The 11,661-nt window shown below is 55.0% G+C and overlaps 1 protein-coding gene across 3 annotated transcripts; it reads right to left on the minus strand.

The window, feature by feature from the left end:
* Nucleotides 1-1,939: 1,939 nt before the first annotated feature.
* On the minus strand, nt 1,940-9,641 carry Pi16 (peptidase inhibitor 16). 3 transcript variants are annotated; one of them, XM_038343897.1, is made up of 7 exons: nt 9,470-9,641; nt 6,576-6,797; nt 3,878-3,987; nt 3,513-3,601; nt 2,551-3,035; nt 2,167-2,403; nt 1,940-2,011 (listed from the first exon to the last, which is right to left on the minus strand). In XM_038343897.1, exons 1-7 carry the CDS (start codon nt 9,638-9,640, stop codon nt 1,940-1,942), a joined length of 1,386 nt encoding a protein of 461 aa, XP_038199825.1. In that variant the 5' UTR covers nt 9,641. The 3 variants fall into 3 exon arrangements, with proteins under 3 accessions (XP_038199825.1, XP_041911716.1, XP_038199824.1); XM_042055782.1 differs by having other exon boundaries at nt 1,940-2,031; nt 2,211-3,035; XM_038343896.1 differs by having other exon boundaries at nt 1,940-2,031; nt 2,169-3,035.
* Nucleotides 9,642-11,661: the final 2,020 nt, after the last annotated feature.

Raw genomic sequence — 11,661 nt, forward strand, 5'->3', positions numbered from 1 at the left:
CCTGACCCCTGTGGTGGCGGTGGCAGGAGAGGGGGGTCCTCTGACCTCGAGCACATTGGCAAGAACCCCTCCCCCTCCCAACGAACAAAGAGGGAACAGGAAGTGTACATACAGATAGAAAATAGAGGAGCAGTTGCTTCGGGCTAAGGGGGGTTGTGTGGGAGTGGGGACCAGTGTAAGGTGTTTCTTGGGTAACAAAAATGTTGGTATTAGTTATAGTTAATAGTCCTATAATACACTAAACCCATCAGGTTGGGATTGACCAGTTGACTCAGTGGGTAAGGGCACCTGCTGCCAAGCCTGACACCTCGAGCTTGATCCCCAGAACTCAGAACTATTCCTGCAGGTCTTCCTCTGACCTCCCTGTGCACATCACTGCACTCGCCCCACCCTGACAGACACTAAATAAATCTTCAAACGTTGAGTTGTGTGTGTTAATTTTTTTCAGCCAAGAATGGTGATGCATGCTTTTCATCCCAGCACTCAAGAGGCAGAAGCAGGTGGATCTCTCAGTTTGAGTCCAGCCTGGTCTACACACAGAGCTCCAGGACAGCCAGAGCTACATAAAGACCCTGTCTCAAAAACAAAACAAAAAAAGCAAAAAATAAAACCACCCCAATAAAGATGTTGGGGTAAGAAAATGTGTGCCACGGCACTTATGTGGTTGGAGGATGACTTGTAGGAGTCTGTTTTCTACCATGTGGAGCCAGGGGATTGAACTCAGGTCATTGGCCCGAGCAAGCACCTTTACCTATGTATGAGCGATCTCACTGGCCCCAGGTTGTATAGTTGCCTTCTATGTCTTTATTGAGAGGAACAGCCTGGACCAGGGTCAGTACTTGTTTTCTGGCCCACAACACTTCTGGACCACTCTATTCTGATCCCCAGAGAGGTTTCTGTCTCGGGGCTCCTCCAAGCACCTGAAACCTGTGTCCAGGACAGGCCCGGAACATCAATCAGCACCCTTGTGAAAATGTCCTGAAGCCACCTGAATAAGTCCCACTGAGACTGAGGTTAGGGGAGCCAGCAGGCACCCTGAGCTCCCTTCTCTCTGTTCTCTCTTCCCTGCCAGACCATTTGTGGCTTGGGTGGAGCAGAAGGTACAGGAAGGAAACAGGGGGGCTCAGAGTGAGGGAGAGGGGAGAGAAAAGGCCAGAGTTGCTTAGGTGGGCAGAAGCAGCTGCCCACAGCGCTCCATCTCACACACCAGAGACTTGGCTCTCAGACAGGCTTTATTCAGGAGTCAGGGCCACCTGGGTTCCCTGCTCCCTGTCTCCCCACCCACAGAACCCCACTTGGGTGGGGCTTGTTCTTCACCTGCCCCCTCATGGTCTGCTGTCCCAGCCATATGGACACTCAGAGATCCGGGGCCCCAGAGCCTGCAGGAAGACAGCACCCCTCTTCCACCCTGTGGGGCAGGCAGGTTTCCTCAGAATCATGTTCTCTGTGGGGGCTCTGTTGTAAGGGGCAGGAAGGGCCCTGGTGTGCGATTTCTGGTGAGCTGGACCCCACAGCCTTTCCCTTCCAGAGGGCCTTTAGCCAGGCAGACTCTTGTTTGAGGGCTGGGGACAGGACGGAGGACACAGCAGTCAGGCAGCTACCTCTTCTCCCTGGGAAGGAGTAGGGACTCCTGCAGACACTCCTGGACTCAAAAGGCTCAAGAAAGAGCCCAAGGGACTAGAAGGGGCCAAGCAGTTCCTGAGGAGGCTATGATCCTTAGGCACATGTGGCCCCTAGAACCCTGCTGAGGGCAGCACCCCACCCCCACCCCCGTGGAAGAAGCACTTCTTGGGGTACTGGGCTGGCACTGCTCAGTAGAGGGGAGGGAGGGCATGCAGAGAGCAGGACCTGCTCCAGAAGCTCTCGTTTCTAACTTGGAGACAGAATCCAGAACAGGCATGAGGCCAGTCTCACCAGGCCTTGCCTCTGAGTGTCCCCTTCAGAATATTCCACTCAACAGCAAAGGAGGCAGCAGCAGTCCCAGGAAAGGGCCCTGAACGTGGCCAGAATTCTCCAAATCCAAGCCGGCACCTGCAGAAAAGAAGGGGCTGTGGCTGGGTTTGAAAAGAGCCTGACTCCATGCACAGTGCAGGCAGCAGGCAGCAGGCAGAGGAAGCATCTTCCAGATCACGCATGCTTTGCCATGCCCCAACTGCTGGTACCAGCACAGGACACCAGCCAGGAAGGGAAGGAGGGGCTGCGGGCCTTACCTGTCAAGGGTGACTGTAGGGCCAAGGTGCGCCCACCTGTGGCATTAGCCGCGGCAGAGGCACTGGGGAAGTTGGGCAGGGACGTGAAGGCAGGGGCGCCCGAGTGGTCCAGTGAGGCCTGCGGCCCACCATGCTCCTGGGCTGGAAGAACTGGGACCGCCACCTCACTGGAAACGGGCAGCTCGGCCTCTGCCTCAGGCAATTCGCCCTCTGCCCCAGGCAACCGGGCCTCTGCTTCAGGCAATTCAGCCTCTGCCTCAGGCATTTCAGCCTCTGCCTCAGGCAATTCAATCTCTGCCTCGGGCAACTCTGCCTCTGCTTCGGGCAACTCAGCATCTGCCTCAGTCTCCTCCTGGGCCTGGGGTAGGGACTCTCCTGTCTGTGTCAGGGACATCTTAGGGTACAGAGATTTCTCTGGGCTCACGGAGGTTGCGCTCGACTTGCTGCCTTCTTTGTCCGTAGATTTGGGGACAGGGATATGCGCTGATGTGAGGAAGTTAACTGGCCCTTCATCCATTGAGGGCTGAGTGTGCGTTGTGGAAACGTAGGGGACCTCGGTCGGGAAAGATTGAGCCTCTGTTGCCATGGAGGAGGGGCCTTCCGTTGCTAAGGAAGATGGGGCTTTTGTTTCTACCACAGGTGAGGACTCGGTTGCCTGGGAGTCCGAGACCTTTGTTACCGAGGAGAAACGTAGAGTCTCAGAGGTTGCTAGGGACGGAGTACCGGTTTCCCTGGAGCTTGGGGCTTCTGTTGCCCGGGTGATGGAAGGGACCTCAGTCACCCGTGGAGGAGAATCCTGCTCCTCTTTCGGGTTTCTTGTGGGCTCTGTTTGGCAAGGCTAAGCATTAGTGTTGCAAACGGGACCCCACCCGGCCGCGCAATGTTCCACCGGGACACGCAAACCACACTCCTCTGCAGCGGGTGTGCCCCTCTGGTAATGTAAATTCTCGTCACTGACACGACTCCTCCACCCACCACTTTCTCCAAGCTTCCCTTAGGGACTGAATTGGAGGCCCTGCCTATTTGATCACAGACCCCGCCCACCAGCCCAAATATTCCCGCTCAGCCACGCCCCCTGGCACAGCACTCCAGGGCCTCTGGCTCTCAACCCTCTGTAGGGACCAAAGAATGGAATCTGTCAGTTGGGGCGCCAAGGTGGCGTTGCAGGAAGTTGCAGAAGGTCCCCGCCGTCGCATCTGTAGCCCCATCTCCTGCTTCTCAAGATGGGAGTCCTGAGACTCAAGGCCACTCAGACAACATCCCATTCTCCCAACCCCTTCTCAGCTCTGGCCTGTCACTCACCACAGAGAGAGTTCTCGCAGTTGTAGCCAACGGGGCACTGGGAGCAAGGAGTCCCTTCCTGGTAGGGCTTGCGCCCCTTCACGTTCCCCCTGAAGGAGAAGGCGTTGCTGCAGGGGAAGGTCCTCGCCTTCTTACCCATCCCCACCGTCCCCAGAGGCACAACAGGTTAGGAGCTCAAGGGGCTGCTAACTCCCACAAGTTGCTTGCTGGGGACCACAGGCTCCCTGGCATGCTCTGCCTAACTAAATTAGACCTGCCATTGGAGGGACATCACAGCTGCCAGGAGGGACTAGGCCAGCCCACAGTGTCCTTGAGCTGCATCCAGGTCTGTTCTCTCCCAAACCGCTGGCCTCACGGGCACTTACGGAGGCTCATAGTTGCACACCAGCAAATGGATGTTGGCTTCTTCCACTCCCTGGAGCGACTCACAGAAGTGGGAACCACAGCCAATCCTCTCCGTCTTGCTCCAGACTACCTAAAGGAAGGCAAACCCAGCAGGTTAGCTCTGAGCTGGGTAGACAGTCCCTGTCCTGTGTAGCTCCACTCCAGCTTTTTGTGGGTGGCTTGAAGACACTCTATAGCCTTGGCCTTCCAAGTCGGCTAGAGGTTGGAGGTCATAGCGGCTACCCTGTCCTGTCAAACAAAGTCACCAGGCCTCTGATACACCCTGCCCACTTTCCCTGTGGCCTCTTTCTAGAGGTTCTCAGGATGTTTTCTGTTTGTTTTGTGGGATTTCTTTTGGGCAGGGTTTCTCTGTGCAGTCCTGGCTATCCAGGAACTTGCTTTGTAGACCAGGTTGACTGAGAACTCAAGAGATCTGCCTGCCTCTGCCCCGAATGCTGGAATCAAAGGTGTGTGCCACCACACCCAGCTCTGTCCTTTTAAACAAAGGGGTACAGGCAAAAAAGACATGGTGGAGAGTCACAGCCACAAGGGAAGACCAAGGGAGGGGCTACTCCAAACTGAATCCTTCCTCATCCCAACTCTCACCTCCGCCAGGGCCCCTCTTCCTCATTTTGTCTGCCTCTTTGGGGGAATGGGCTGGCTACTAGAATAATTTCTTCTTATATGCAAAAACAAAACAGCGTTAATCCCAGCTCTGGAGACAGAGGCAGGCAGATCTCCGTGGGAGTTCAGGCCACCTTGGTTACCTAATAAGACCTGTCTCAACAACAAATGTGTGTCCTGCCACGGGTCTGAGAACAGCAGGCTTTCATCCATTCCTAGGCTCAGGTTGTCTGGGGTTGGGACGTGGGGAGGGGCCCTCCTTGTGCTATCTATGGCCCCTCGGGTTCCTGTTTGGGCAGAGATGACTCCTGGCTTCGGGTAGAGCCAGAGAGAGCTTGGTCAGTCTGGAAGCACTGTGTTGGGTGAGGTGAGTTGCAGGGTCCCAGGAGGGAGGGTGCCGGGACCTCACAACTTCCCATCTTGGGTGGGTGCTTCTGAGTATTTCCTTAAGATTAGGGCTAAAAATATCAGCTCCAAAGGGCACTGAAAAAGGGAGGGAGGGAGGGATATGGGTGGGATTCTTTCCCTTTGGTTTCTGGTGTAATCATTTGTACAATAAGCATCGGGAAGAGAAAACAATTCCTTTAATTCTAATCCTAAATGGTTTTGCTATTTGTTTGGGTTTTTTGTTTTTTTGTTTGTTTTGAATCAGGGTTTCTCTGTAGCTTTGGAGCCTGTCCTGGATGGAACTAGCTCTTGTAGACCAGGCTAGCCTCATACTCAGAGATTCACCTGTCTCTGCCTCCTGAGTGTTGGGATTAAAGGCATGTGCCACCACCCAGCTCTAATCCTAAGTGTTTTTAAGTTTTTGGTTTTGTTTTTTTTGGTTTTGTTTTGTTTTTTTTTTTTTTTTTTGTAAATGGGGTAGAGGGGATCCAGCTTGGTCAGGCTTGGTGGCAACTCCCTTACCCACTACTACTCTCATCTACCCTTTTACAGAGGTTTTTTGTTTTTTTTTTTTCTAAAACAAAAATTAAATGGGTTCGTCTATTTGCTTTATCAGTTTGGCAGATTTGAAACAGCAAATTAGACGTGAAAAACGCCAAGAGTGTTGGGCGGTGGTGGTGCATGCCTTGAATCCCAGCAGAGAGGCAGGCAGATCTCTGTGAGTTAGAGGACAGCCAAGGCTACTCTGAGAAACCCTGTCTCGAAAAATCAACAAAAAAAAGAAAGAAAGAAAGAAAGAAAGAAAGAAAGAAAGAAAGAAAGAGAGAGAGAGAGAGAGGGAAAGAGGGAGGGAGCGAGGGAGGGAGGGAGGGAGAGACAGAGACAGAGAGAGAGACAGAGACAGAGAGCAGGCGCCAAGAGCAACAAGTGGCAGGAAAGGGATAAGTGGGGCATTTGCGGCTGCTGCGAATGCTTTGGACCTCTCAGGGTCCACTGTCACCCAGGACAATCATTGCATTCAGGAGACCGGCGCTGAAAGGGTGACCTAGGTTGTCAAAAGATGAGTCTTTAAGAGGAGATGAAAACGGTGGGGGCAGTCTAAGTGGCCTCTGTCTGCGCGCTATCTGCTGTGTACATCGTTTACGGAGGCTCTAAGGAGAGTACCATTCTAAAGCCAGGCTGCGCCCACTGGAGCCAAAAAGCTAGGAACCGCCCCACCTGGCCCAGTACGAGGGCTCCACGCAACACCCGCAGATCCTGCCCATCCTGCCGGTCCCACCCCGCCCCGGACCAGGTGGCTCCACCCAACACTAAGAGGCCCCAGCGCACCCCACCCCCAGCCCAACGTGCACCTCGAGGTTGAGACCAAACTCAACACGCACGTGGCACATCACATCACTTGGAGCCCTCCCTCCCCCTACTTCACGAGGTACAGACCCTCTCCACACACGTGACCCCATACACCTGGAGGCTCCAGTCCGCCCCGCCCATCGTGCTGGCGGCCGTTCCCGATACCAAGAGACGCCCCCCATCACGTGGCTGATCCAACAAGCTGAGGCCTGCCCGACACCTGGAGGCCTCTGCCCTCACCCCGACCCACACCTGAGCTCAGTGCCCGACGCGGTCTGCCCTTCCTCCGCCCCACCCCCGTCCTCCTGGACCTGTCACCTGAGTGTAGTGGCCGCACATCTGGCCCGGATCGCAGGTGGCGGTGCTGAGGTTGTAGTGTTCGCGTTCCTCAAACCAGTTCCCCACGGCCAGCGGCACGTCCATTCCCTCGTCGGTGATGGCGAACAAGTTCTCCCCGCGCCGCCCGCGCTCCTTGTTGTGTCCCCACACGCATTTCTGCGCATAGGCCTTGGCGAAGGCGGCTAGGTCGTCGTCCCACCTCTGCAGGGTTGCCAGGGAGGCAGGAGAGGGAGGTGAGGTGGTTAGAGTAGGCTGGGGTGTCCTGGGACCTCAGTAGGCCAGAGACAGGGCTTGCCTCACCCAAGGTGACTCCCGACCTTTCTCAGGAATCTGATCCCGTGGGTTTCAGTGGGATCGGGAGAGTGCCACCTCCGGCCTCTCTTACCCCTCACAGGGCGAGATGGGGGACTGAGGCCGAGTGTGATCTTACTTGGCGTGTTCTGTGTAGCTGGGGAGGGGGTGGAGATGCTCGGAAGATCCAGTGATATGGTGGAGGACGATGGTTTGTTCTGGTCCACGCGTCTAACACAGGGCCCACCCCACTGCCTAGGCCCTTCCCAGCAGGCACTCTTCCTAAGAGCTCAACTCCCTCCATCGGCTCCCTCCTCCGGAGGAAACTGTCTCTGTGGCACACTGAAGGTCCCTCACTTCCAGTAGGCAGAGCCTTCCTTAACCCCAGGTCAATGCTCTCCGTGGGCGTCTCGAGTGAGACGCTGGAAAAAGAGCAGTTTTGCTTAGAGCCGCTCCGAAGTTCTGTCCCCGGCTAGGAGACAGTGTGGGAGGTAAAGGATTGGGGCATCTGACCCCAAGGACTGAGGCAGAAGGTCTGGATCCTATTAAATTATGTTCTTGGCCTTTCCTGGAAACGGATGCCTACTGGGACTCTTGTTCAACACTCTGGGGGGCACCATTCCAGCTTCCAGAGCCCCACAGCCAAAAAAGCAGCAAGAGCTTGGTGACAAAGAGACCGTACCCACTTCCCACCCAGTCAGTGCTTTTGGGAGCAGCTGCCTGGAGCCCTCATGGGAGCCTGAACCGGGACAGAAACCACCGCTGTGCCTTAGTGACCCCTTTCTCTCCGGTCATTTAAAAAAAATTTGTACATACTATTAGGTGTGTGTATGTCGTGAGGCTAGTGCACACCCAATAATGCCTGCATGACCGTCAGAGGACAACTTTTGGGGGTCCGTTCTTTGTTACTCTAAGGGAGGAAACTCAGGTCACCAGGTTTGCGCAGGCAAGCACTTTTACCTGAAGGACACCCGGCCGTCCCTGCTCTAGCCATTTTGGTTTCAAATCACAGGTTTGGGTAGTCCCTTGGACTCTGGCAACAGCAGGGGTGGAAGCTGCGGTCAGGGACTCTAGGGTGATCTGCAGGGCTCCGGGATAGACAGGCCCCTTCTAGGGCTGACAGTAGCATGCTCCATCAGTTACAGTGCTGGGGATTGTGGGTACTTCATAGATAGTTGTCAGTTCTTCCTGACCAAGAGGGAAGCCACTGTGGGTTTCTCAGCCTGTGGCATTGCAAGAACCATGATCTTCCTGTCCCTGGAAGTAGGTCCGTCCACCCTGTCATTCAGTAGTCCTGGGCACTGGGCCAGGATAAAGCAACAGAAAGAACCAAGAAAACCGACTTCACGTAGTCATAAGTCACTTGGAGAACATGACCACTGTGGTCAGTGGCACAGGCAACTCAGTATTGTGGGGCATAGGAAGGCTGTGTAGCCAGGTTGAGGGTAGAGAAAGAGATGGGGCTAAATGACAAGGTGCTAGCCAGGTGGGGGGCACCCTGAGCAAGGTACACACTGGCCGCCGGGGTGTGCAGTGTCTACGGCGACTCTGGACCTCAGAGTCCAAGAAACTGATAACTAGTATCCGGGCTTCAGATTTTTCTGCAGTCCCTCGTTCCAAGAACAACGGGGCTGAGATGGCTATGGTGCTGTGAGCACTTCTCACACTTCTGTGTGACCTGCAGGTGGGGACTGCCATACCTAACCGTCCAGCAGGAAAAGGCTCCCTCAGAGTAACCAAGCCACCGAGGGCAAGCTGAGGCTATCACCTAAACGTGGGGACCCCAGCTTTGCTGCTGTATTTCCCTGGTGACTTGGCTCTTGGCTCAGGGGTTCCAAGTCACCAGAGGGTGTCTGGGGGGTGGGGAGGGGGGCTGGATCAGTCAGACCTCTGCAAGGACAGAAAGGGATCTTACTTTATCAGTTGAAACCAGAGCAGACATCCTGTCCCAACCCTGTCATCTGATATCATCCCTCCTGCCAGATTGGCCGCCGCCACCCTGCCTCTGGCTCCTGTTAACTGCTCCCTTCTTGCTCGCTGCCCTGTAGACAGTTTGTATTTGTGCTATATGTGTGCTTTAGACTTCACTGCATGTAGGATTACATGTGTGAGATTCAGCCCATGTATGTGGATGTGCTTAAGACCTCATTTCATGGATGAGAGGCTGAGAGCCCACATGGTGACAGAAGGGGCCCTAAACCACGGTCTGGGTGCTCGAGTCAGCACCTGTGGCCCTTCTCAGGCATGCTCTCCCCTCCCCAGTGCTTCCCAGGTTCATCCTGCTCCTCTTCTCGGGGAATGTCAGGACATTCACAAAGAGCTTCCCCTCAGGTCATCACATCTTGGGAAGAGTTGGAGCCAGGGTTGAAGCCTGAGTGCCAGTCCCTCAAGCCTCAGTTTCCCCATCTAGATGATGGAGCTGCATATGAGGACCACATTATACAGCATTAGGGACTCTGCCGCTGGCCAGAGGAAGGGGTCTGAGAGCATCCCCGGGAGGAGTGGGGTGAGGCAAAAGGCTGCGGCAGGCTGCACCCAGCACCCCTCCAATCCCAGGAGGCGGGGCCCTCAGTCACACTCACCATCTGCAGCATGTCTGAGGCTGGGGGGGACACCTGGGCACGGTAGAAGTTGTGAAGCTCCACCATGGTTTGCTTCTCATCCTCCGTGAGGGCTGAGGTGGGGCCAGCAGCAGTCAGCAGCAGCAGCAGTGGGGACAGCGCAGTCGCCCAGAGGTTGCAGGAGCTATGCATGGTGGCCAGCCCTCTCAGTCTCTCCCGATCAGGGGTCTGGCGGCTGGACTTAAAAGTCCTTCCCACACAAGCACCACCCTGGCTAGGGTGGGGCGGCGGGGGCTGTGTCTGGACGCCCAGCCCGGCTCACACAATGTCTCCAGGAGGGCTGGGTGCCTTGGGTCTGGACCAGAGTTGAGTCCACTCCCCTGGAGTCCTTGGCAACAGTCTCCTTTCTCTCGGTAACAGGGCTCAGGCCAGGGGCTGTAAGCTCCATGGACCCTCCAGAGGTGTGGGCAGATCCTCAGGGGACAATTCCAGAAACGGCTCACACCCACAAATGCTGAGGACGGGACAAGGAAGGAGCCTTATAGATCTGCTTCCCCCAGCCCCACCCCAGGATTGGGTAAGATGAGGAAGTTGCCAGTGCCACCAAGAGAACAAGGAAGGATGAGAGGATGTGCCCAGCTGCCCGGTCCCTAGGCCCTGGCCACGGAGATGCGTGTGGCAGAACTGAGTGGTGACAGCAACACCACCTCAGGTCCTCTGCAGGAGCATCAGGCACTTTCCAATGCTGAACCTTCTCTAGAGTCCCAACACAGCCTTTTAAATGAGACTAGGAATAGCCACAGAGACAAGGAAGAAATGGGTGGGGGAAGCGGTGGTGGTCTCTCATTCCTCAGATGAGGTTTTCATTATGTAGCCCAGGCTAGCTACTCTCCAGTTGCTATCCTTCTGCAATTGCAGGTTTTCCCCTCTCCATTTTTTATAAAAGATCTCTGAGACATGAAATATGGAGTTTAAGTTCCTCACCAGTACAGACTTGTGAACATTTAAGTGTGATGGCTTAAGAACGAGCCGGGCAGCAGTAGCGCATGCCTTTAATCCCAGCGCACAGGAGGCAAAGAAAGGCGGATCTCTGTGAGTTCAAGGCCAGCCTGGTCTACAAGAGCTAGCTCCAGGACAGGCTCCAAAGCCACAGAGAAACCCTGTCTTGAAAAACCAAAACCAAAAAAAGAATAACTAGAATTTAAACAGACACATACAGAAGGGGTATCAGAAGAGGGGGAAGGGATCTGAAGATGTCTATTCCAAAAGTGACCTGAAGTAAACTGCCTGAAGGAAATGATGGCCCACAGGCCTCGCGCTCCGCTGTGTGGCTTGCTCCTGCCTCAGCCGTCTACACTGAGCTAGATCCTCGCCTGCTCTTCACTGCGCCTCTCTGGCCACCGCTAGCGCTTCTGTCAGCCTGCTGCAAACTCACGGGTGACAGTGCTTACTTGTTTGAATCCCATGGCCCTTCCGGGTTCTTCCTCCCAGAAGCAGTTCTAGTACCCTCTCCACATGGCCACGGAGATGGTGCCATGGAGGGTGGATCCTTGCAAAAGGGAACCACCATGGGAGGGGACATCTGGCTCCTGTGGACCACAGCCCTTTCTGGAACCCTTGGCATCCACACCTCGGAATACTCTCTTCCTGGTGTAACATCTGCTTCCTCTCAGAGAGAAGGAAAGAACCCAGGCTTTTCCACTGGGGGAATTCCCAAAGCGGGATGGATAGTCACATATAAATCTGAGCTAAGACGACACACAGACAAGGGCTGGGTGGAGCTCAGGGTCAGGGCACATGGATTTGGTCCCCAGCACTGCAGACCAGCATGAAACCAGGCAGGCAGAGGAATTTAATTAGAAAGAAAATAGTTAAAATGGCTGAACTCATTTCAAACCAGGAGCAGTGGGTTGAGACGACTCAGTAGGCACCTGTCTGGGCTAAGACAAATTACTGACGCAGGACTGTTGTCCCAAGCCTCACGGGACAGATGGGACAAAATGATAAACCACCGTCTTTGAGAAACATGAGGCTGGGCCTGAGTCTGCGGTCAAGCGTGAGGAGGGAGGGGCACAGTCAGGGCATAGCAGGGATAGGGAGTGTGTCTGACTGGCAGGGGGCCAGCCTGTGCAGGTGTTTGTGACTAGCCAGACTCAGAGCTACTGACAGCTGGCACCGCGGACCAGGGAAGAGTGTGAAAACAAAGGAGCAGC

This window comes from Arvicola amphibius, chromosome 9, assembly GCF_903992535.2.
Source record: "Arvicola amphibius chromosome 9, mArvAmp1.2, whole genome shotgun sequence".
Classification (NCBI taxonomy): domain Eukaryota; kingdom Metazoa; phylum Chordata; class Mammalia; order Rodentia; family Cricetidae; genus Arvicola; species Arvicola amphibius.

Coding starts and splice junctions, on each gene's coding strand:
- Pi16 (XM_038343896.1), bottom strand. CDS start 9,640: ATGCATAGCTCCTGCAACCTCTGGGCGACTGCGCTGTCCCCACTGCTG. Junction 6,798..9,469: donor CCTCAGACATGCTGCAGATG/GTGAGTGTGACT, acceptor GCAACCCTGCAG/AGGTGGGACGACGACCTAGC. Junction 2,032..2,168: donor CCCTTCCTGGCTGGTGTCCT/GTGCTGGTACCA, acceptor TCTTTTCTGCAG/GTGCCGGCTTGGATTTGGAG.